At 41.0% G+C, this 24,645-nt stretch overlaps 1 protein-coding gene and 1 pseudogene across 3 annotated transcripts; both read right to left on the bottom strand.

Annotated features, from left to right (window-relative positions):
• Nucleotides 1-4,249: 4,249 nt before the first annotated feature.
• On the bottom strand, nt 4,250-4,572 carry LOC130034539 (NADH dehydrogenase [ubiquinone] 1 alpha subcomplex subunit 3-like; annotated as a pseudogene).
• A 5,196-nt stretch (nt 4,573-9,768) lies between these two features.
• ENPP4 (ectonucleotide pyrophosphatase/phosphodiesterase 4) lies at nt 9,769-22,892 on the bottom strand. 3 transcript variants are annotated; one of them, XM_056126135.1, is made up of 4 exons: nt 22,667-22,892; nt 17,160-18,018; nt 14,529-14,699; nt 9,769-12,876 (listed from the first exon to the last, which is right to left on the bottom strand). In XM_056126135.1, the coding sequence occupies exons 2-4, from the start codon at nt 17,992-17,994 to the stop codon at nt 12,515-12,517; spliced, it is 1,368 nt and encodes a 455-aa protein (XP_055982110.1). In that variant the 5' UTR covers nt 17,995-18,018; nt 22,667-22,892; the 3' UTR covers nt 9,769-12,514. The 3 variants fall into 3 exon arrangements, with proteins under 3 accessions (XP_055982110.1, XP_055982107.1, XP_055982109.1); XM_056126132.1 differs by having other exon boundaries at nt 9,769-12,879; XM_056126134.1 differs by lacking the exon at nt 22,667-22,892 and adding an exon at nt 20,824-20,844 and having other exon boundaries at nt 9,769-12,879.
• Between the last annotated feature and the right edge of the window lie 1,753 nt (nt 22,893-24,645).

Genomic DNA, 24,645 nt, shown 5'->3' on the forward strand with positions numbered 1-24,645 from the left:
AATATACGGTAAATGACTTTATAATACCAATGATGAATGTTAGCACCTAATTCTTCTTCATACAATCCGTACACAAGATAGGTTGTCATTACTGGGAATGTAGACTCAGAAGCTGGGACGTTTGATGATAGAGAGCAAACACCGAAGGTCTGAAATCTGGATTAGACGGTTTAGAATGTATTACCACTGGCGTATTTTGCAATCATTTATTGAAACATTAATGCCAAAAATGATATTGGTCTGTCTAAAAGTGTTACTATTCAAGTGCAATCTGTACATTTAAACTAATGGTTGCATTAAATTTATTCTAGAAGGTGCTATGACTGTAAAAAAATTTTGTAAGGTTGATGAAGTCATTAAAATTCTGAATACTAAGATTCGATGGGTTAATAGTTTCTTTTATCAATGATCAATTTTGTTGTTTTGTAAACTACCAGCAGGGAAATTTGAAACAAAAATTTAAAAATGTAACTTTGCTGGGAAAATCTCATCATTCTTTGGTAGCTCTTTTGTTTCACTTGTGTAGCTTCAAACTATGGAGCATATATAAATAAATTTTAGACTTAATCTTATTTAGGTCATTTGCATTCGGAGATGGTTGTTCCGTTGGGAGCGAATAGGGCGTCAGGAACAAATGACCTGGCACCCGAGCTGCGCAGGAGGAAGAGAGCGACTTGGAACGCCTTCAAGAGCGTCGAAGAAATAGCTAAGAGGACGAAGAACCTCTGGCTCCGGGCACATCTCTTTGATTTCACTGTTCTTCCTGCATTAACATATGCCTCAGAGACCTGGGCCCTACGCACGCAAACAGGATGAGAACACTATTCAGGTCCCCCAAAGAGGAATTGAAAGAGCTATGCTTGGAGTATCACGTTTCACTCAAATGAGAGAAAGAATCTGGAGTTCCCAAATCCATCGACGATCAAGAATCAGGGACGCTGTCTCGTTTGCCAAGGTGTCAAAAATCAGATGGGCTGGTCACGTAATGAGATTTAAAGACGACCGCTGGACTAGAGCTGTTACCGACTGGATTCCACGGGATGTCAAAAGACCGCGAGGCCGCCCACCTACCAGATGGCCCTTCATGTTCCTGGTACGAGTAGACGCCATTGGACTACACTAGCATGCGACAGGGACAAATGGAAACGTTACTGGTACCCACTCAAGCAAATCGACGATTAACGGGAAGTTAAGTGTTAAGTGTTAATCTTATTTAAAATGTTAAAAAAAAAAGTGCCCTTTGGGGCTGGAGCGATAACACAGCAGGTAGGGCATTTGCCTTGCATGGGGCTGACCCAGGTTCGAATCCCTGCATCCCACATGGTCCCCTGAGTAATTCCTGAGGGCAGAGCCAGGAGTAACCCCTGAGCATTTCTGGGTGTAACCCAAAAAGCAAAAAAAAAAAAAAAAAAACAAACCAAAAGTGCCCTTTTCCCTCACCTTGCCATTTTTCATCAATATGCTTCATCACATATATAATTGTGTATATACAATTTATTCATTTTTCTTACCATTATGTTTGCTTTGCAATTTATTCTCCCTTCATATCCTACCATTTAAATTTAAAATTGCTTTACAGGATCCTTATACAACTTAAGGCAAGGCACTTGTACTCTTTAGCCAACTCTGATTCAATCCCCAGTACCACATTGGTCCCTCAAGCATCACCAGGGGTCATACCTAAACACAGAGCCAGGGATAGTTTCTAAGCCCTGTCAGTTCTTCCCCCCTCGCCCCAAAACCCAAAAGGTGTAAATGCTTTCAAAATGCTTTCTGACTTAAGGTAACACTAGGATACTATGTTTGGTTTCTTACAAGGACATACTATTTCTAGAAATTCTCATGCAGAGAAAGGGATCAAATGATGCACCCAGATCTGTTGACTACCCCATCTCTTTTTTTAAGATATTCAATAAATCATGGGGGTTCACTTGATGACTTGACATCCCATTACCCATCGATTTGCTCGAGTGGGCACCAGTAATGTCTCCATTCATCCCTGCCGCATGCTAGTGTAGCCCAATGGCGTCTACTCGCTCCAGGAACATGAAGGGCCTCAAACCGATCATTCAGGGTCTTGATGAAGAAGTCTGACCATCTCGTAGGTGGACGGCCACGCAATCTTTTGACGTCCAGTGGAATCCAGTCGGTAATGGTCTAGACCAGCGGTTGTCTCCAAATCGCATTACGTGTCCAGCCCACCTGATTTTCAACACCTTGGCAAATGAGACAGCATCCCTGATTTTCAATTGTCAACAGAGGACATAACTCCAGATTCTTTCTCTCACTTGAGTGAAGCATGATACTCCAAGCACAGCTCTTTCAATTCCTCTTTGAGAGACAGGAAAAATGGTGGAATCAAAAAGATGTGCCCGGAGCCATGGGTTTTTTATCCTCTTACCTTTTAGCTATTTCTTCGGTGCCAGGTCATTCGTCATGTTGAGTTCTCGACCTAGGTGCACATAACTGTTCCATTCGGAGATGTTCGTTCCATTAAGAGTGAATGGAATGTCAGGAATGAGTCTGCTTCTCATAAAAATTGTCTTCGTGAGACTCAGCTGACCTTTCTACACTCATGGTCGAAGTCGGCCAGCATTTGTGCCACTTGGTCAATGTTTGGGATTATTAGAACGATGTCATCAGCGAAGTGGAGGTGATGTAGTTGCCGACATTTATCTTCACTCCCATTCCTTACCATTCCAGTTATCGCATGACGTTCTCGAGGGTGGCACTGAAGAGTTTCAGTGAAGTGTTATCACCCTGCCGAAACTCTCTCTTGACATGGATGATTACTTCCTTGTAGAATGGTGAGATCCTGGTAGTGAATCCATAATACAGCTCATGGAGGATTCTAATGTATTGAGTTTGAATGCCCTGTTTGGTTAGGGCTTTGATGACCACATCAGTCTCAACAGAATCAAAGGCCTTCTTTAAACCAATGAACGTTAGACAGAGCGGCATCTTGAACTCCTGAGAAACCTCAATGAGCTTGGTTACATTGTGGATATGGCCTATCATGCCGAATCCTTTTCAGAACCTGGCTTGCTCACATGGTTGCCCTTCATCCAGTGTTCTGCCAATCCTATTCGGGATAACTCAAGTGAACAGCTTGTAGACAACAGACAACAGGCAGATCGGGCAATAGTTGCCAATGTCGTGGATGTCTCCCTTCTTGTACAGTAGAACAGTCCTGTTGGTTTTCCATTGGGACGGAATTTTGCATTCAGACAGGTAGCATGTGAAGAGCCAAGCCAGTGTATTGATGAGTACTGATGGCAGGTTCTTCAGATGTTCAGGTCTGACCTTGTCTGGGCCAGGTGCTGTTCGCTTCTGTACTGACGAAATGGCGTGTCGGATTTCGGGAGAATGTTGGGAACTACATATCTAATCCATCCTGCGGAATTTGGTATGTGGGCAGGTGGACATGGCTATCAAAGAGATCCGAGTAGAAGTCATGGATAATCTTCTCCATTGACCTTCTGGAAGATGTGATAGATCCATTAGGACATCAGAGGGCAGTCATCATCTTGGTCTTGTAGTTGGCGAAGGACAGGCAGATGTTGCGAATGCCAGCACTGCTGCTCTTCTCTCTGAGGTCTTCCTTTATCACTTCTCTGAACTGCTTTGTGAGCTCAAACATTCACTTGCGGTTGCCTGAGGCTTGCGCCAACCCATATTGGCAAATGAACTTGAGAGTTTTCGAAGACAGGTGTCTTTTTGTGGCTATCTCTCTCTTGGCATTCCTCGCACAATCATGGAGGAGCTGAACCAGTTAATCGTAATCTTCATCAATGTTGTCAAGGACGGCATCTTCCCATGTTGCCGCAATAGTGCCAAAGAGCTCCCAGTTGGTGGTCATTCTGGGAGTTCTTTTCTTAAACTTTGCAGCCCTTTCTCCCCACTGTGTGAAGTAGAATTTTGCGCGAAGGAGATGGTGATCCGATCCCTTTTGAAATTTTGGGACAACAGTGACATCAGTCAGGCAAAATTGTCGATTGAATATGATGTGGTCAATTTCATTGTGGAACCATCCACCAGGAGACTCCCATGTCCAATGTTTAGATTTGGCCTGGAATTATAAGTCACCATGGATGGTTTTGGTCGACATGATGAACTCAGATAATCTCTCACCCTGTTCTTTTGTTCAGACCTCCACTACCTCCACTACCTAGCTGCTACCACGCTCCAGGCCGCTTTCTGGACTGGAGAGCTTCTCAGCTATGACACATCATAACTTTTTTTTTTCAGGGCTATTGCACATTTTTATTGGGGTTCCTGGCACAGATGCCTTTTGTGTGTCATGGAGGCAAGGCGCTCACAGATTCTTCAGCCACTCCAGGCTCCGACCCTGGGGGTCCTGGGGATGGCTGGGCACATCTGGCATGTTCCCATTGTCTCGGACGGGCACTGGGTAGTTGTAGGGTGTCACCTGGTTGATCATGGCAGCGTACTTGGTGTAGGGGCTCAGGGGGGGGGCAGTATGACAGCGAGGCCCGCGATGGCGAAGGACACGACCAGCACCGGCTCCTTGGCCCAGGCATCTTTGAGGAAGGCGGCGAGTCTCCCGGCCATCTTGGTCTCACATCATAACTTTTAATACCCATCTTCCAAGATTACCGCACCATATTTGATGGAGTTCAAAAATGGTTTGAACAATGGGAACACCTGCAAAGGTGATTAGAAGCCATCCTAAAAGCTTCTTTCCCTCTCTGAGAGCCTGGCAAGCTACCGAGAATATCCTGCCCACACAGCAGAGCCTGGCAAGCTATCCAAGGCATATTCAATATACCAAAACCAGTAAATACAATGGGTCTCATTCCACTGACCCTGAAAGAGCCACCAATACGGCAGCATTAAGAAAGATGAGGAAGGAGAGGCAGATAAAATCTCAAGGCTGAACCAGGCTGCCAAAATGAAGAAAGACTAAAATGACTGTACTTTCAATGCATGTATGCTGGCATCAGATGCATCCATCAAGGACCTGATGGTGCAAGCGTGAAAGATCAAGTACAACATCATTGGTCTGACCGAGACAAGAAGACATCAACCACATCACAACATTTTTGACACTGAAGAAGAACTGTTCTTCGGAACATGCTACAAAAGAGGTGTCGGTGGTGTTGGTGTCCTTGTCAACATGAACTTGGCCATGAGCATTGATTCATTTGAATGCCTAACAACCCAAATCAGATGATTACACTTGAATAGATGTGGCTTACTGCTGGCAGTTTCTATCTTCGTTGTCTATGCACCAACATCCAATTATGATGAAGAAAAACTTGAGAAGTTCTACATGGAGCTGGAGAAGTTCTATAAAGAAGACCACACCTTCTACAAGATCATTGTCGGTGATTTTAATGCCAAGATAGGATCGAGATCAGCCAGACAACTCCACATCGGGACCCATGGCCTAGAATCGCCTAGAATGGAACTGATTGGGGTTAAACTGGAGAAAGTACTAGAGCTAGAAAAGTTGTCGGAGACCTATCAAGGACCCTTGCAAAACTTTGAATGGAGCAGCTTCAACTGGAAACAAGATCCAAGTTTCCTAGTGAAGTTCGGGGATTTGTATTTAAATAAAATGAATTTAGAGGGCAAATAATTAGGGATGTAACAGAGAATGAAAAATCACGAAAGATTCTTAGAAAAATTTGAAGTTATGTTGATTTCCAACTTGATAATGTCCATTGTCTTCCTTTCAGACTGCTAATAAGACTACCTTAAGTTCTCTCTCTACTCCCTCCCACAATATTGCTTTCAAATCCTCAGTTTTTTCTTTTTCTTTTTTTTCTTTCTTTTTTTTTTTTTGCATCACACCCGGCAATGCTCAGTGGTTACTCCTGGCTCTGCACTCAGGAGTTACTCCTGGCTCTGCACTCAGGAATCACTCCTGGCGGTGCTCGGGGGACAATATGGGATGCTGGGAATCAAACCCGGGTGGGCCGCGTGCAAGGCAAATGCCCTACCCGCTGTGCTATCACTCCAGCCCCTCAAATCTTCAGTTTCTTGAAATGTTCAAGTTATCTAAGATAATCTACTCCTTATTCAGTGGACTCATTTTATTTCAGCTTTGGGGCTACACCCGGCGATGCTCAGGGGATCACTCCTAGCTTTGTAGTTGGGAATCACTCCTGGTGATGCTTGAAGAACCATATGGGATGCTGGGATCAAATACGGGTCAGTCAAATGCAAGCCCTATCTGCTATACTGTATCCTATACCATCTAGCCTATACTTTCTTCCTATACCCTTTTCCTATACCCTCTGGACCCTCAGAACCATTCATTTAGAATTTTTTTTTATCCCAACAACTTTTCAAAGTATTATTTGTAATTATCCTTAATTTCGTATTTTAATCTTTGGTATTTGGCATTAGTATTAGTAGGATAGTAAACCTTTTTTGAGTAGATTCAGCATTTATCATTTTTCAATTCTTAACATCAGTTGAGCTACTTCATTTTCTAACTTCACTTTTTATACATTGGAAGTCTAATTTTTTAAGCTTGTTTTGGTTTCTTCATAATAATGGCTATTTAACTTTGTTGTGTTTGGGGGCCACACCCAATGGTACTCAGGCTTACTCCTGGCTTTGTACTCAGGGAACACTCCTGACAAAGCTCAGGGGACCATATGGGATACTGGAGATCGAAACCAGGCGAACTGCATACAAGGCAAGCACCTTGCTGTAGTATCTCTCTAGCCCACTTTATTTAACTTTTTAGTTGTTGGGCCAAACCGGAAAGTTCTGGAGGCGGGGCAAAGAGGGTATGAATCATGTAGTGCAAGGGATTGGATAGGGCTTCCACATGCAAAGCCTGTACTTCTGACAGTGGAGTCATTCTAGAACCCTTGAACCTTTTTTTTTTTAATGATGTAAAACACACTCAAAATTGTACAACAAACAGTAAATTCAGACATTTCTGAAAGTGCACAATTCATGTAACTATCATTTTAGGAAGGAACCAGAACATTATCAGTAGAGTCAGGTAGACCTTTAGACTAAATCACTAACTTATCTCTAAACATGGTGCCATCTTGACTGTGTATACAAGTTTTCCTTTAAAAATGTTATGTACAGATAGTGATGAAAAGTTCCAGGTGTGAGTGAGCACAGCAGCCTCCCATGCAGAGACCCAGGCACAGACCCAGTCAGTGTGCCCCTGTCAGTTCACAGCAGCGGGAGCCCCAGGAGGAGTGACTCAAACCACAACCACAGGATTAGCAGGGGGCAGAGCCACAGCCCCCAGACAGAAGAGCACCAGGAATAATTAAAAACTGAAAAAAAGTCAACTATGTCAAGAGAGGGAGATAAAGGTTGAGAAAGTTCTGCAAGGACATCATATCTTTTTTAATCTACCTGAAGACCCCATGTTTAAAGGACCTGAAAAATAGCTGAAAAATCAATTTAACTTAAAGACGGTCTGATGGAAAAAAAATGACAGAATTTACTCAAATAGGAGCTCAAGAATACAGTAGTCTCAGCAGGAGACTGGGTGAAAAGCAGATCAGTGATCTTCAAGTATGGTAAACAGCTCCATTAATAAAGTAAGGGCAATAGAAAAGAGAATGTGGAGAAACTTGAGGTTGTAAGAGATTATTATTGACAATAGCAGGGGGAACAGCCTCAGAATTACAGGAATCTCAGGAGACAAAAAGGAGAGGAAGATTGCTAAGTTGAAGCAATTACAGGTGAGAACTTAGCCATTATGAAAAGGCATGTTGGAGCACGGATCCAAGAGACCCATTCATAGAGCACTAATCAAAGTAAACCCAAACATAAGGGTGGGCCTACATTAGGGTGAGGGTTAGTATTAGGGTTAAAGTGAGAGGTTAGGAATAGGATTAGGGTTCAGTTTTGGTTACAGTTAAAGTCGAAAATGTAAGTATTAGGGTAAATACTAAATTTAGGGTAACTTGTAAAGTTTTTGCTAGAGTAAGGGTTAATATGAAGGTCAGGGTTATGGTTATGGTTTAGATTTGACTATGGCTGAAGGGAAAGAAAGTAAACTCAAACAGGGTCAGGGATATAGTACTGGGCAAGGCTGGTTCTAACCCAGGGACCACACATAATCCCCTAGAAGTGATTCCTAAGCACAGAACCAGGAGGAAACCCTAAGCATAGTTGTGTGTGCTGTTCTCTCAAAGAAAACAAAACAAAATAAACCCAAACAGAACAATACCAAGGCATATTGTGATCAAAATTGCAAGACCAAAAGTAGACTCCTTAAGTAGCAAAAGAGAAGCAAAATCTCATATACAAGGAAAAAGCTTTTAGATTCATAGTATGTTTCTCTAATGATGGGGGGAAATGAAATATCCAGAGATTTTTCTTATGAAACTCTACAAGCAAAAATGAAATGTTTTATATAGCCATATATCTCCAAAGTATTCGATAAAAAGAACCTCCAGTCAAGAATCCTCTATTTTATCATCCAGATTTGAAGGAAAAAACCAATCCCAGAAGAATGTCAGCCTGAAGATATTCATAGCATCTAAACCAGCTGAACTAGGGATACTGAATGGCCTCATATTAAAAGCAGAGATATTAGTATGCCAAAGTGATAGGTAGGACGCTCTCCTTGCATGTGGCTGACCCAGGTTCGATTCTTGGCATCCCATATGGTCGCCTGAGCAAGGCCAGGAGTAACCCCTGAGCATCCCTGGGTGCGACCCTAAAAACAAAACAAAATAAAAACCAAACAACAAAGTAGAGATTTAACAGCAAAAACAATCAACTCCTCATAGATACATGGCAACACTTTGCTTTGTGGCAATAATTTCTCTAAATGTCAGTGGACAGACAAATAACATACAATCCAAAGAAAATAACCAAGTAGGAATGAACACTACATACTGTTTAAAAGATTAATAGAGCAAGACTACACTCTTACCAACATATATGCATCACATAAAGGGGCAACAAAACTTATATAGCAACTGCTAACAGATCTGAGGAAATACAATGACGGCAACACAACAGTAGGAGAGTTTTAATACCTCTCTTACATCACTGGACAGATCAACCAGACAGAACATTAATAAACAAGAGCCCTAAATGAGGAACAGGAAGAACTGAGACTAACATACATAGGAAGGACTCTCCCCAAAGCCAAACAGCTTCCCCTCTACTCTAAGCCAATAAGTTATAGCTCTGGAAGCTCTAAAAATGTTATCTTGATTTTCTTTGGAAAGATAGACTTATGCTGAATTGTATATGTATGTGCTTTAAAACTTTCTGTATGGTGCTGCAAAAAAAAAAATCTCAATGGTATAAATCGTAACTGTCATTGTGGATTTTTACAGTATTACTATATCATTTCAACACTTACAACAGTAAATATATTTTACGGGGTGACACTATCAATGACACTGTATTCTATAATAATTACAACAAAAGGTTTTGGTAGATTTTATTCACGTAAAGTATTTTAATCACAGGCAAAGTCATTAACTATATTCAAACAATATAGTAAAAATATATTTTACTTTAAGGCACTACATATAAATTTCTTTAAAGTATACACTCATTTCATTTAGTTTAAGAACTTTAGACACTTCAATCTTTGTCCTTCATTTATACATTTATGGATCCTTCATGGAGTAAAATCCTCCAAATAAGAGGAATTACATGCAACCATCTTTAGGTCTGACCAGGTACAGGCAAGAGAAAGTGCCCAGGAACAACACAGAGATATTTTTAGTCTAATATGCCAAAAATTGATCTTTTACATTCTTAAACCACTTTTAAGGAGCGATAACACAAAGGACAGCACATTAAAATAATTTTTATTATACTGAGAACAGACGATCTTGGACATTATTAACAGCAGAAATGCCCCTTATATAACATAAGAACTGTACTTACTCTGTAGCTACTGTACTTCACTCACAGAATTAACAAAAAAAAGGTTTTTTCTATTACCTGTAAGTTTTATTATCAGAAATAGTTTTTCCTAGAACCAAACATTTTCCACTATCCGAAGAACATAGCAGCATATTAGTTAATTAACAAAATATTCACCAAACCTCAGTGTATAAAGGCTAATTTTACTAAAAGAGTTTCTCAGAGTAGTAGAAGAATCAGTGACTTGAAAAGTGATAATTTTTAAAGATACAAACGATGTAATATAAAATTCAATATAATATATAAACTCTGATCAAATAAATATTGTTCTTCTTGTCCTGTCAACATATACATAAAAATGTTACAATTTTAATTTAATTTAATTTAATATTTTGAGGATGGAACAGAAGTCGAGATGAATAGGAAATGACTTTCCTACAAAGGGTTAAGACACTGGCAAAGTATCCCTTCCTATTATAGCCTATATATAACTCACAGGCTAAATGACACTTACACATTCTGAAACTTTAACCACCCATCAAGCTAATGTACGCTCAAACACTGACACCACTAGAAAGACCAACTTCTACTCAATTAGTATAAAATATTCTTCTGTGATAAAATAATTCAAAGTATGTCTATGACTTTAAATGTAATCTTTCTATTCTTTGCTCTGCTTTCAATAGAAACCAAAGTGGAAAAAAAAATTCTATTATTTTGTACATATCAGCTCTTATGTGAGAGAAAAACATAAAAAAAAGTATTAAAAGGCAAAATTAATCCTATTGATTTCCTCTTATTCATTTGTTATGTTGGTTTTATTACAGGACCTTGTGACCAATAGCATGGGTTACTAACACAAAGAGTGGAAATGCTTCTCAATATTTCAAATACATAGGGCACCAAATACTAGGACGAGGAAATTAGCAGAGGCCAAGCAAGATAATTACAGGTTTGATAACTGGCATCATTTTGCACTCTTTACCACTATTTAACTGGGCTGTCCATTTGCTATAGGTTACTTGTTGTATTTTAAAAGACATTAAATTGCCAAACATTATGCTATTAATATTAATCACTTGTCCCAGGTACTGATAATTGGTCCCTGAACTTAATTTTCCATTTTGCAGTTACAATCTAGTCTGCTGCATCTCAGTTTTCTTCATATTAATATTTTGTTTATCACAGCTGCTGCCTAGCAAAGATAGCCAAAGCTATCTCTATGAATCAAATATTGGAGAGAGAGGTAGCACTCAGGGGACAGAAAGTTAATAGTGCTAAGAGGTTACTCGGTGACTTAACAGATGAGTAAGGTATATGATCCTGAATTCCATAAAAATAACTATTGCCAAAAAGATAAGACATGAAGTTTCAAAGGTAAGCATAAAAATCTCTCTTCCTTATTTTGACCCAGTCAAAACCAGATCTGTGCTCAGGATAGAAATTTTTCTGTAGAACTTCAAAGTATTCTAGTTACAGTAAATAATTTGAGAAAATGGCAACAAATTTAATAAAATGTTTTCCCTTTGGTTTTTTTTTTGGGGGGGGGCATACCTGGGGGTGCTCAAGGCTTATTCCTGGCTCAGTGCCTGCGAATTGCTCCTTGGCACAGAGGATCTTATGGAGATGCTAGAGATGGGAACTGGCTTGGCCACATACAAGGCAGACACTCTACTGGCTGTACTATCACTCTGGCCTGAAACTTAATGAAAAAATTTCAAATTATGATTTTTAACTTGTGGATCAGAAGAGAGCAAGTTAATATAGCAGTGTAAAAACTACCTTTCTCGAGATCTCTGTTCTACAGAAATGTGTAAGTCCAACTAATATTCTGTTATCTTCTATCTCTGATTATGTAACTTTAAGTCTACACACCCATACGTTCAAGCAGAAATGCGTTACACACATGCACGCACGCACACTTGCACGCACAAACACAAACAACTAAAATACCTACACACAGACACTGAGCACAAAGAAAAGTACTTCTTTCTATTAATTTCTTATTAGCAGTTATCTTCAGAATATACCTTTCGAGATCAACAACAGTTTTAACAAAGACGTAAGATGAAGGCTTAGGTATTATATTACATGGTCATTGTTTTTCATGAAACTTTTTCTTGAAATTTAAAATTTCTTTGTATTCCAGCTCTTTTCTGACTAGCTAACAGATTTTATTAATCACTACAGAACTGCCTATCCCTCGGCTTGGAAATACAAAATCTACTAAAAGTAAATATAAAAATATAAGGAAACTTTTCCCCCTGATACACAAACCCCACTAATTGTATAAGGATTTCTGTTGTTTCATTTACAAGTATAAAATTAGAAAAGCATGCCCACTGAAAGTTGGCACATTTTTCATCTAAAGATCTAGCAGACCTTTGTTGCAAAAACCAAAAACAAAGTGCATATGCAGTATTTTTCTCAAAAAAGACTTTCTAGAGAAAGCACTGATGTCAATCAATGTATTATTAGCAATTTTCATAAAACCAGGGTATGCATTTAATGCATCAAAACGTAAGGGAAAAACAAAATAATTTTAGCATGTTTGGTATAAAATTTTTGTCCCTTCTTCAACGTATATATTTTTTACAGTTATAACACCATTTTCTGGGTAAATACTTGGCTTTGTGACTAACCAAAGATACTTGGTATAAACCCCAACACATTACCCAATTAAAGGATCATCATCTTCATCTTGTAGCTGAAGTCTGGAAAACGGACGAGGCACAGGCAGTTTATTTTGCAAGATTATTATGAGGCACGTTAGAGTAGTTAAGACCAAGAGTGCACCAGTAACAATTCCAATGGCTTCTGGGAGATTAATGCACCACTGGTCAGTTAACATACACTTGGTATGGCCAAAGGTTCCATTATTGGGATGTGGGTTCAATCTCAAGATGTGGCACATCATTGGATAAATATCCACAACATTAATTGTGTTCTGTTTGTAGCCTTTGTGAAATGCAGGACCATGGGCGGCTAGAAATGGATGCATGCTAGGCAAAGAGTTATCATAACCATGGTCACCTACTGAAAAAGAATAAAACCGCATTAGTCTTTCCATACAAAATAGCTTTCTCCTAGTATAAATATGTCAACTTCTTTCCAGTGTTACCCATCTATTAAAATCCTCATTAGCTGGAGCAGACAGGGATCAGAAATAAAAATTTCAAGTTTCTTCTACTTAGTCATGTTTCTATTCTCAAACTCCTCTCTCTCTCTCTCTCTCTCTCTCTCTCTCTCTCCCCCCCCCCTTCTAAGTACTTCATAACCACAGGATTTAACACTATTTCTCAACCTGATATATTTATCTTCTAGTCCTATTATACTTATTCCACCTTCTAATCTCCACAACTGTTTATTAGAGTGATTAAAAAAAAAGTGATAGGGCTGAGGTTAATGACTAAGGAGAAAACAGATAAGAAGAAAACAAGTGAATGTGGGAGAAGTAAATCCGAAACCTCACCTATGGAAATTATTTCTTTTGAAAAAATTATGATTACAGAAGTTACTACTGGTTTAATGACAGTTAATGAAATACCCTAACATCTGAAGTGCCGCATATTGAGAATGTTTAGAAAGATTTCTTGAAGTCTCTTATTGTTGAAGTTATCTCTTCAACTTGTGATTCAAGTGAAATCACAAAGAAAAACGTGATGGTCCTCTGGTAAAACTCCAGTATCAAATTCTGAATTTTCAGTTTTATTTTGTAAAATCCTGCCTTTTGATGGTCATGAGCAGGATACAACAAGCTTTCTTGAACTGCAAGTGACTGAGAGATGAGTGATCATTATTGTTCATTGTTTTTTTGTATCTTTGAATATTTCCTAATAAAAAAATAGGCACACGAGTTGAAAGATCTGAAAGGGACAACTCCTCAATTAACATTTTCAGTATCCTTGTCTTGAGGGATTATGAATGGGTTCTATTTCTATTCCCTACCTTTGTCATTTTCCAAATTCTTAATAATATATAGATAACAGAAACTGAAATTATATACAAATTCCACTGACCCTTAGTCTTATCTTTGCCTGATGCATATGAATTGCTTTAAGTCAGGAATGAGCAGACTACAGCCCATTCAGCCCTCCACCCGATTTTATAAACAAAGTTTAACTGAAAAATCCCATGGCAATTTGTTTACATAGATTTATGGCTTCTTAGGCTTTGTGAAAGTTACTGATAACTCAAATTTTAGAAAGTGAAAGTACACCTTCACCCTTTTTACCCTTTTTATCTTTTAGGTCTGAGGGTGTGTGTGTGTGTGTGTGTGTGTCTGTGTGTGTGTGAGTGAGAGAGTGAGAGAGACAGAGAGAGAGAGAGAGAGAGAGAGAGAGAGCGCACAGTGGGTAAAGCACCTGCCTTGCATATAGCCAACCTGGGGTTGATCCCCAGTATCACATATGGTCCTCTGGGCACTGCCAGGAGTAAGTCCTGAGCACCATCTGGTAAGAACCCAAATAGCCCAAAATTATAGACAAAATAAACGTGGGGTGAAACTGTGGTTACTCTTAATTGCTAGTAAATGAAAACAGAATAAAGACCTAGGAATTCTACAGCCAAAAACTGAACTACTTATTCTGTGTGACCATGTGTAATCAAACTACCCTGCTAACAGAACCATTTTACATCTGATTTATTCTTAGCCTGCAAAAGAAACATCCTAAATAAATACTTACATTTTGTTAAAGACTTATTAAGCACAATTGTCCAGCCTTCATCAGCAACTAAAATAATAGGCTGAATTCGATCATTATGTTGGTAATGAAATTTGGCAGGAATGTCTTCTTTGAGATAGACTTTCATGTGACTGTTACAGTTTTTCAATTTGTTATAAACCTCTGTTCTATCTGTAAGAAAACGGAAATAGCAAAAGGAAAAAAGGAACTATTAGAGCTAAGGTAATAAGGAAAGCATACTTCTAACTAGAATAATTAAAAAAAATCGTGAACAATTTTATTATATCACTTTATATTCTTTAAATATAAACCCAGAATAATAATTATGTGATAGTGTTAGGGTGTGTGTGTATGTGTTAGTTTATATAAAAATATATATTTATAATATATATTATATATGAAACAACACACACACACATACATACACATACACCGCCTTTCTTTTTTTAATTTTCTTTTTTTTTTTTTTTTTTATTAGTGAGACACCATAAGGTACAGTTGTAGACTTACAAATTTTAGTGCTTGGGTTTCAATTATACAATGATCAAGTACCCATCCCTTTACCAGTGCCCATTTCCCACCACCATGGATCCCAGTATCCCTCCCACCCCCCATCCCCCCATCCCACCCTGCCTCTGTGGCAGGGCATTCCCTTTTGTTCTCTCTCTCCTTTTGGGTCACATACACCACCTTTTACAAACATTTAAATATTTCATTTTGTGACTGTCCCTGGGACAATTTGCATCTAGTTTCCTAAGTAAATATAAAAAGGTAAGGTAAAGGTAAAGGCCCTCCCGTTGTTCATCGATTTGCTCGAGCGGGCCCAGAAACGTCTCCATTGGAGACTTTGTTGTTACTGTGTTTGGCATACCGAATACGTCACGGGGAGCTTGCCAGGCTCTGCTGTGCGGGCGAGATACTCTCGGTAGCTTGCCGGGCTCTCCGAGAGGGGCGGAGGAATTGAACTCAGGTCGGCCATGTTGGTTGCGTGCAAGACAAACGTCCTACCGCTGTGCTACTAACTAAACATCAATAAAACCCAAGAATTATGTTTGTTTCTGGGACAGAAGTTAATCCAGGCAGATCTCGGGAGACCACATGTGATGCCAGGAACTGAAACCACATCGGCCAGGTGCAAGGCAAGCTCCCTACCCGCTATACTTGCACTCCAGCCCCCAATTTTCCATGATATTTTCTTTTCCCTTTTTCCAATTGGGGGGGAGGGGGGAGAGGGAATCAAAATACTCCCATTCTGTACCAAGTATAAGAGTGACGTGGTTCCAGAATCTGGAAACAACCCAAGTGCCCGAACAGAACAGATGACTGGTTAAAGAAACTTTGGTACATCTACAGAGTGGAATACTATGCAGCGGCTAGGAAAGATGACATTATGAAATTTGCTTATAAGTGGATGGTCATGGAGAATACCATGCTAAGGGAAATGAGTCATAAAGAGAGGGACTCAGGGCTGGAGCAATAGCATAGCAGGTAGCGCCTTGCATGCAGCCAACCAGGTTCGATTCACAGCATTCCATATGGTCCCCAAGCACTACTAGGAGTAATTTCTGAGTGCAGAGCCAGGAGTAACCCCTGTGTAATGCCCTGTGCACCCCCCCCAAAAAAATAAATATAAAGAGAAAGACAGACACAGAATGACTGCACTCATTTGTGGAATATTTGTGGAGAGCCCGGCAAGCTACCGAGAGTATTCGATATGCCAGACACAGTAACAACAAAGTCTCCAATGGAGACGTTACTGGGCCCGCTCGAGCAAATCGACGATCAACGGGAGGGCCTTTACCTTTACCTTTACCTTTATCAGACTGACATCCAAGGACAGTAAACACAAGGGCCAGGAACACTGCTCCCTAGTCAGAAGCCTACCTCAAGAGCTGAGGGAGAAGGCAGCTGGAATAGATAAAGGGATCACTAAGTCAATGATAGTTGAAGGGATTGTTTGGGATGAGAGATGTGCGCTGAAAGTAGATAAAAGACCAAACGTGACAGCCTCTCAATATCTATATTGAAAACCATAATGCCCCAAAGTAGAGAAAGAGTATGGGGGAACTTGTCTACCACAGAAGCAGGGGGAAGGTCAGGATGTGGGGGGTGGGGATACTGGGGATACTGGTGGTGTTTCCAATGTGCCCTCGTGGAGGGATGGGTGTTGGATCATTGTATGACTGAAACTCAAACATTAAAACTTTGTGACTGTATCTCAGGGTGATCCACTTAAAAACAACAAAAACACATGAAATCTGTAGACTGAAACCTCTAAAGAATATTAAAATAAACATTATTTACTACCAAAAAAAGTGATGTGGTTCTGGGGGCTGGAGTGATAGCACAGCGGATAGGGCGTTTGCCTTGCATGCAGCCGACCCGGGTTGGATCCCCAACATCCCATATAGTCCCCCAAGCACCACCGGGAGTAATACCTGAGTGCGTGAACCAGGAGTAACCCCTGTGCATCGCCGAGTACGACCCAAATAAAAAAAAAAAAAGAAAATAGAAAAAGTGATGTGGTTCTAAACTACAAATGTCAGAGCTTCATTCTTTTACAAAGCCCTCCCTCGATTGCCCCATTCAAATCATCCTGACTTTCAATATCCCTGGCTATTTTTTACTTACTTGTTTTGGGAAGTATTGCAGCAACTGGGGTTAAATCTATGACAGTGTAGTTTGAGTGGTCAATGCAGAGGTCCAAGTTTATTACTCTTTCTTCAGAACACTGGGTCATCCCATGATCACTTGTAATGATCACATTAAGATTTTCCCATAATCCTACCGTTTTGAGTTTATGAACCAGATCCCCAATAAGGTCATCTACTCCTTTTAACACTCTGCTCATGTTTTCTTTATCTTCAGGTCCGTATTTGTGGCCACTGGCATCGGGTTCTTCCCAATAGAGTGCTGCAAAGGTGACTGGTGGGCTTGAATTGCTCAGCCACATGATAATATTATTTAGTCTCTCCTCAAATGACACTGAAGAGCTGTAATTCATAAAATATGAAGGTGTAGTATTGTGAATGGATACGTCAGTACCAGGCCACATAGCAGCAGCACTTGATCTGTTTTCCTGAAGCTGATTGGTCACCCAAATAGGTACTGCTTCATTCCACCAAAAAGGATCCTTGTCATTGAAGTCAGAAAAATGTTTCTTTGTGGTTGAATCAAACATGGAATTAGCCACAATGCCGTGGCTTTCTTCATACAAGCCTGTCACAATACTGTAGTGGTTTGGAAATGTTTTTGTGATAAAAACATTTTTAACATGCTCTATCAAGGCACCTTCTTTGATAAAATTCTGGAGATGGGGAAATTCATAGTTCTGCAAATAGTCAGCTCTGAATCCATCAAAGGACACCAGTAGTAACTTGGGTGGCAAACTGTAGGAGGAATTTTCTCTGTAGCCAGTTGTAAGTCCAGAAAATAAAAGTAATATTAATAACTTCATAATGCACATGTTGAAGGAGAGCAATCAGGGCTCCTAAAACACAAAAAAACACAATTCATACGCAGAAATGCTTTTTGATCTGGATCAGTTTACAGAAGTGTTGCCACTGGGAGAAAATGAATGTTTAAAAAGTTTTTATATATCAGCTTTTACCTACATTAAAAATTTAAAAACTAAAGTCATTTATTCAAAGATAACAGTATGAAGCTTAGGTTGGAAAAAATTTAAGTTGACTCTATTTATCTAATTTTCAATGTATAAATGTCCTACCAAATCCGTCATGCTCTGAAAGGGAAGTGAGCTATTCCTAGCCTCCATATAAATAATCCTGTATGGCTGCTTTGCTTGTCTGCAGCAGCAGGTATTTTTCTAAGGGTTTAATAAGAACAGATGAGGAAACAAACAAACAACAAAACAACAAAAACAGAAATGATGCCACATGGGATGCTGGGGATTGAAACCACATTGGCCATCTGCAAGGCAAGTTCCCTACTTGCTATACTATCACTCCGGGGCCCCAATTTTCCAAGATAAGTATCTTCTTTTTATTTTGCCAATTGAAGGGAAATCATATAATCCTACACTGTGTAAGAGTGATATGGTCTAAGGCACAAACAACGACGGACCTTCATTTCTTTTTAACTCACAGAAACAAATAGTTGAAAGTCTACCTTACTGGTTCACGGCCAATTCCTGTTGAAAAAAACATGACCATCAAAAGTGTGTGTGTGTGGGGAGGGCATCAAAACAAAAGTGACTTTTAAAAAGATCACACCCACCTCAATCTGGACCAGTCCAACAATTCACATGAGAGTTGCTAGCACCAGGTAAAAGCCTAAGGAACTTATAGACCACAATTCCTTTCTAAGAGACACTGCATCTGGAAGAGAATTTTATTACCACCTTCCTCTTAAATAAGCATCCTGTTTACTGTCAAAGACTTAACTAGTTTACATAATACTTCAGGTTCAGAGTTTTGCTGATTTTTTTCTTTAAGAATCCACCGATTGAAACAAACAAACAAACAAACAAGAAGTCTTCCCTAATAAATCTCCCTGTCTCAGTAGCGACCTTAGTCCCTTTTAAAGTATGTTAAGCAATTTAGGTAGAATGATTCACTGTAGATGGGCTGGTACCTTATGCATTATAACATGAGAAAAGGAATAAATTCTACATAAGCTAGGAGATTTGAGGATGGGAGATAAAGAGGGTCTCATTATTCATCTAGAGAAACAGGTGAATTATTCAGAAGAAACAGAAGCAGCAGACATTTGAGGGACACAAAGCACGTCTGAAATGGCCAATATGAAGAATGGGAGTCTATGAGAAAACAGGATTGGTGGTGAACGTTCACAGCCAAGGCAATGCATTTTTAAAGGACAGTTTTGAATGATCTAGGCAATTCAGTGTCCTGGCTCAGGCATGAAGAAAATATGCAAGGTGATCCTACCTGGCCTTGAGATTCTGCCAGAAACTTAGCATGACTAAGGGAATCAGAAGACATCAACTAAATAGTGGGTGAAAACTAAACTACCTAAACTGAAATTTTTCTAGATACAAGAAGCAGAGATGGGTGTAGACTAGAGATTCTAGTGTTGGTTGGTTTGTTTGCTTTCCAGTGTCTTAGAAGTGATTTTCTGTGAAGGTTGCTATGACATGGGATTGTACAGGTATGTCCACAGAGCTATGCACCTAGAGGTCATATGAAGTAGCTAGTGAACAGAATTAAGCCCATGAATAATTTTATTGTATTCTTTCTCTCAACTATAAAGCAATACTCTTGAAGTTAAGAGACATTCTTTCAAACTTACAGCTTAGATGACATGTATTTTATGAAGTAACTCAAATACTTACTAGTTGAAATGTAACCCTCTGAATATCAGAGGCTTAAAGGTTTGAAGAATGATTCTGAAGTGTTAAGAATTAAAAATAAATGTCCATCATGTGTAGCACTGTAGCACTGTCCTCCCATTGTTCATCGATTTGCTCGAGCGGGCACCAGTAACATCTCACAAATTGTGAGACGAGACTTGTTGTTACTGTTTTTGGCATGTTAAATAAGTCACAGGGAGCTTGCCAGGTTTTGCTGTGAGGGTGAGATACTCTCGGTAGCTTGCCGGGCTCTCCGAGAGGGGTGGAGGAATTGAACCTGGGTCGGCAATGTCAGCCGTGTGCAAGGCAAATGCCTTACCCACTGTGTTATCACTCCAGCCCATCATGTGAGGAGTGAATAAATAACTGGCATATAGAATGGAATATTAAAAATAAATCACAAAATATCATGCTTAAAATACACAAATCTACAGACACAAAGGATCTTAATAGCAGCCTACCAGGGACAAAGGATTGGGGAGAAATGGTGTAAGTAGCAATGGATATAAGGTTTCTTTAGGGTAATAAAATGTTCTCAAGTAGTCTGTAAGTGATGGTTGCATAATTCTATTAAATTATATGCTTTAAAGCAACAGGGGTGGTACTGGAGCCAGAGCAAAAGTACAGTGGGTAGGGAGTTTGCTTTGCAGGAGACTGACCGGGGTTCAATCCTGGGCATTCCATATAGTCCCTGAGTACTGCCAGAATTGCTGAGCGCAGAGCCTCAGCAATTCTGGCAGAGCCAGGAGTCAATCCCCAACCACTGCAGGGTATGGCCCAAAACCAAACAAACAAAACTAAGCAAAAAACCAAAACCAAGAAGCAACAGGGGTACTGCATTTGAGTTAATTAAGTCAGCTCTAAGTGTGAGCCACTGGTGGTACCTGCTTGCATTAATTTGTTAACAAAGTAAATAGTACAGCAGGTAGGGTACTTGATTTGCATGTGGTTGGTCCCAGTTCTTACCCCTGGCTTCACATACAGTCCCCCAAGTACTGCCAGGGGTCACTCCTGAACATAGGGCTAGAAATAGCTCCTGAGCGTGTGACCCCAAAACAAACAAAACAAGAATCCATAATCTCAAACTTTTAACACAGAACTTTTCCTGCCAGAATGCCTTTTATCAGTAATACCTGGATCTGCTTCATTCAAAAAGAACTATTAAATGGCAAAGAAAACATCAGTGAAATAGCTAGGTGCTTTGGAGGAGGGACTGGTAGGGTATGATTTCACTTTTCAAATTAGTGAACTCATTTCAAAGGAATAATAATCACTAATTGTTATGTTATCCAATACTGAAAGAATTTCTGTAAAATTCCATATATGCAGACCCATCTGGATTAAATCCAAATATCCCAAGAAATACTATGTAGTTATGTATAAGACAAGAAACAAAACACATTCTAGCTGCGGGGCAGTGACTTTCCTACCTGGATGGAATGTATTTCAAGCAACTCTCACTGGCATTCTTAGTCCTTGAGAAGTGGGGTATCAACTACAGATATAGTGAAGGATACTATAACCATTAGGGGAGGCGGGCCAATAAGCATGCCATTGGTTCTGTAGTACTAATGCCTTATTCCAGAGAAAAACTTAACAGCTTGAAATTAGCATTACTGTCTATGCACAGTAATTTAGATAGTTTCCTTCAGATTATTATTAATAATTATCTTAAAAATAGTCTAAGGGGGGAAAAGTCATCCCCTAAATAACTTTCTTGTTCTTTAAAATTCTAAGGTGCTAAGTAACTCTCCCAGTTTTCCAGTGCACACATGAGTCTCTAGTAAGTATTTTCAAACACCTACACCCCCTAAATGATATTCCCATTCTTTAAAATTCCAGGGTGCTAAGTCATTCTCCCAATTTTCTAGTGCACACAAGGGTCTCTAGAACGTATTTTTCAAACACCTAAAGATAGTTTCTTTTTCCCTGAAAAAGTTCTTCTATGTACTCCCTGTGTTTTCTTCATCAAAACTTCTCCCAAATTATATTTTGAAGCTAATTTCAAGACAAAAGGTGTTTGAAGTAGCTATACTATAGTACTAAAAAGTACTCAACATTGCTTTTCCATGTCTTATGTCCTTAAAACTGCCTCTGGGAGGAAAAGGAGTAAAAATATCAATGTTGTAACATCAATATTTTTTTTAAAAAGCAGCTGACTTCCTATTGGCCTTGGTAGCTTTCAAGTAACCTGTGGGTTAAGCAAAAACAACAACCCCACCCCAACCCCACCCCTCCTGGGGGACTTTTCGGAGCCTGACTTTACCTACAGGGACGGAGAGTCACTCATAGGGTCTATCTCAAGGGGTCGTCGTGACGACAGAAAGAAGAAAAAAAGGAGGCCTCCTTTACAAAGCGCTTGAGTGCGCTCCCAGCTACCCAAAGTGACTGGAGTCCTACCTTTGCTGCCTGGTTTGCAATGATTCTAGCATGTTTCCAAAGAACAGAAACCAATGCCAACGCTTCCAGCAGCTCCTCCCCCGCACCCCCGGCCCGGGTCAAGCCGACCCCCCTCCCCTCCTCTACACCCCTTCACAGTCCGCTGGCCCTTCCCCAGGACCCCCCAGCCTGCGTGCCCGGGTCCAAACCCACCTGCTAGAAGCTCTCGCCGCCTTCTCGGGCGGCCCCCGGCCCCGTCCCTCCCGGGCTTCCGAGGTAGCACCCGGAGGGGGGATGTAAATATCAGTCGTGTGGGGATCGGGCTACAGGGCATGTGTTGTCCCACCACCTCTCGGGCCGAAGCCCCTAGGGGCACCGGGGAGGGGGTGGCATTGCTCTGCAGAACGCCCGGGCGCGCGCTCACACTCACCCGCCGCCGCGTCTTTCCAGCGCGCGGAACTCGGCGCCCGCGGAACCCGGCGCTCTCGGAACCGGCCGCTCGTGGGGCCCGTGGGCCAAGGGAGACCTGAACGGACAAGGGCGAGGCCGCAAACCCCGAGGCGCCTGCGCAAACGCGGGCGCCCAGGCTTCGGTTAACAGCCCCAAGCTCCCCGCGCCCCGCGCCGCCGGGCTCGGGCGCTCCCGGGTTTGCGCAGCCGCCGGGCGCGCGGCCGTAGAGCCCCCCGGGACACGGCGCGCGGGGGTTCTGAGACACGCCCTGCGATTGGATGCCAGGGCCGGCTTGGAATGTAATACTGTTTTCGATTGGTTGGATCTGGGTACCCCCGCGAGATCGCGGCTGTGATGATCAGATTGGATCTAGGGTTAGAGACTCCGTCCTCGTTGTCACTTTCCTGTAATCACAGGACTGAGTAGCCCGAGAAACGAAGTGAGTCCTAGGAAAGCCCCTGGTTATTACCTTCTCTCGCGTTATGGCCTTTTTTCTGCTTCTAGTTTACCCACTTAATCTGCCCCCAGCCCTCCACGCCACGGATAATTTAGGTGTCTGGTGGAAAAAGAAAAAACTTCCTTGGCTTCACTCGCTCCTAGGATGAGCAGCTCCTGGCTGCTCCAGTAAATTGGGATCCATGCCCTTGGTTCTGCTAGAGCAATAAGTGTCTTGTCTTACTGGATAAGTGAATATCTCTACATGTGAAGTTGAGCCCTAGGCACTTACAACGAAGGTTGTAAAGAAAAAAAAAACACTGTACTTGTAGTAGGGAGCTAGGAATGGTACCAACTGGAAAAGGTACTTCTTTTTACAGATATAGATGTGGGATTGTTTTTCTGCCTTTGCCTTAAATCTAAACATGCTAAAGTAACTCTGACCTCCCTAGCGTGAAGAGAATTTACCAAACAGAAGTAGATTTATTTGTTAACACTTGGCTTCCCCAGGGCATACTTGACAAAGAGTATATTGTCTTCTTCCCTCTTTGTATCTGTAGGGACAAAAGCAGAAGTAGGCACGCACTCAATGCTGAATTTAATAGAACATCTCAGATGCTCGGAAATCACTGCTGTTCCCCAAATGCAGGATCCAACAGGACTTTTCCTTTCCTGTTCAATGTTGTACTTCTAGCAGGTGTTCGAAAATGTACAATTAAATTAAGAATGAGTCATATGTAATATTCCCAGGTGTGAAGGGTTTTGTAAAATGTTAAGTGCAGTGCTGGATCATGATCATGACCTTCCTGTTGTTCGTCGATTACCTCGAGCAGGCCCCAGTAACGTCTCCTTCGTCCTAGCCCTGAGATTTTCTTTAAAAAGTGCCACATTCAAGGCTCTTTCAGGGTTAGGAGAATGAGACCCATCATTGTTACTGGTATTTGGCATATTGGGTACGCCACGGGGAGATTGCCAGACTCTGCCATGTGAGCAGGTTACATTCGGTAGCCTGCCAGTTTGTCCAAAGTAAGAATGAGATAATAAGATATCGCTTCCGGGAGCTGGGTTTTATAGTCTCTGGGTCTTGGCCATTGATGGGATTACATGGCACCAGGGGGCCAGTTGGTGGGAGTGACCCCTGCCTACTGGAATATGGAGGATCTGGGTGGAGGATGCTCAGCCCAGATCCGAGCAGGCTTGGAGATCTCAGCCCTGGGACCCGCGTGCCTTTGTTCCTCTGCCAGTACCTTCATGAGTGTGGAGAGTGGTCTCAGCATGGTTGTGGCTGACCTCCAGAACCAGTGCAGTGCTAGGTTTAGTAATCTGTAGTAGTGCATCACAATGTTCTCTGAATATTAGAAGTCAGAAGTTTGACCCTTGGACTAAGAAGAGCCATTACCAAGATACTGGAATTTGGAAACAGCTGTAACGACTGTTTGCAGCTGGAGATATTCACCTGGTTGGTAATGTGTGCGTTAAGTTCTCTGCAGTTTCCATGTCCCCAGTACATTGGTCAATTTGGGA

This window comes from Sorex fumeus, unplaced genomic scaffold, assembly GCF_029834395.1.
Source record: "Sorex fumeus unplaced genomic scaffold, SorFum_2.1 ptg000061l, whole genome shotgun sequence".
Taxonomy (NCBI): domain Eukaryota; kingdom Metazoa; phylum Chordata; class Mammalia; order Eulipotyphla; family Soricidae; genus Sorex; species Sorex fumeus.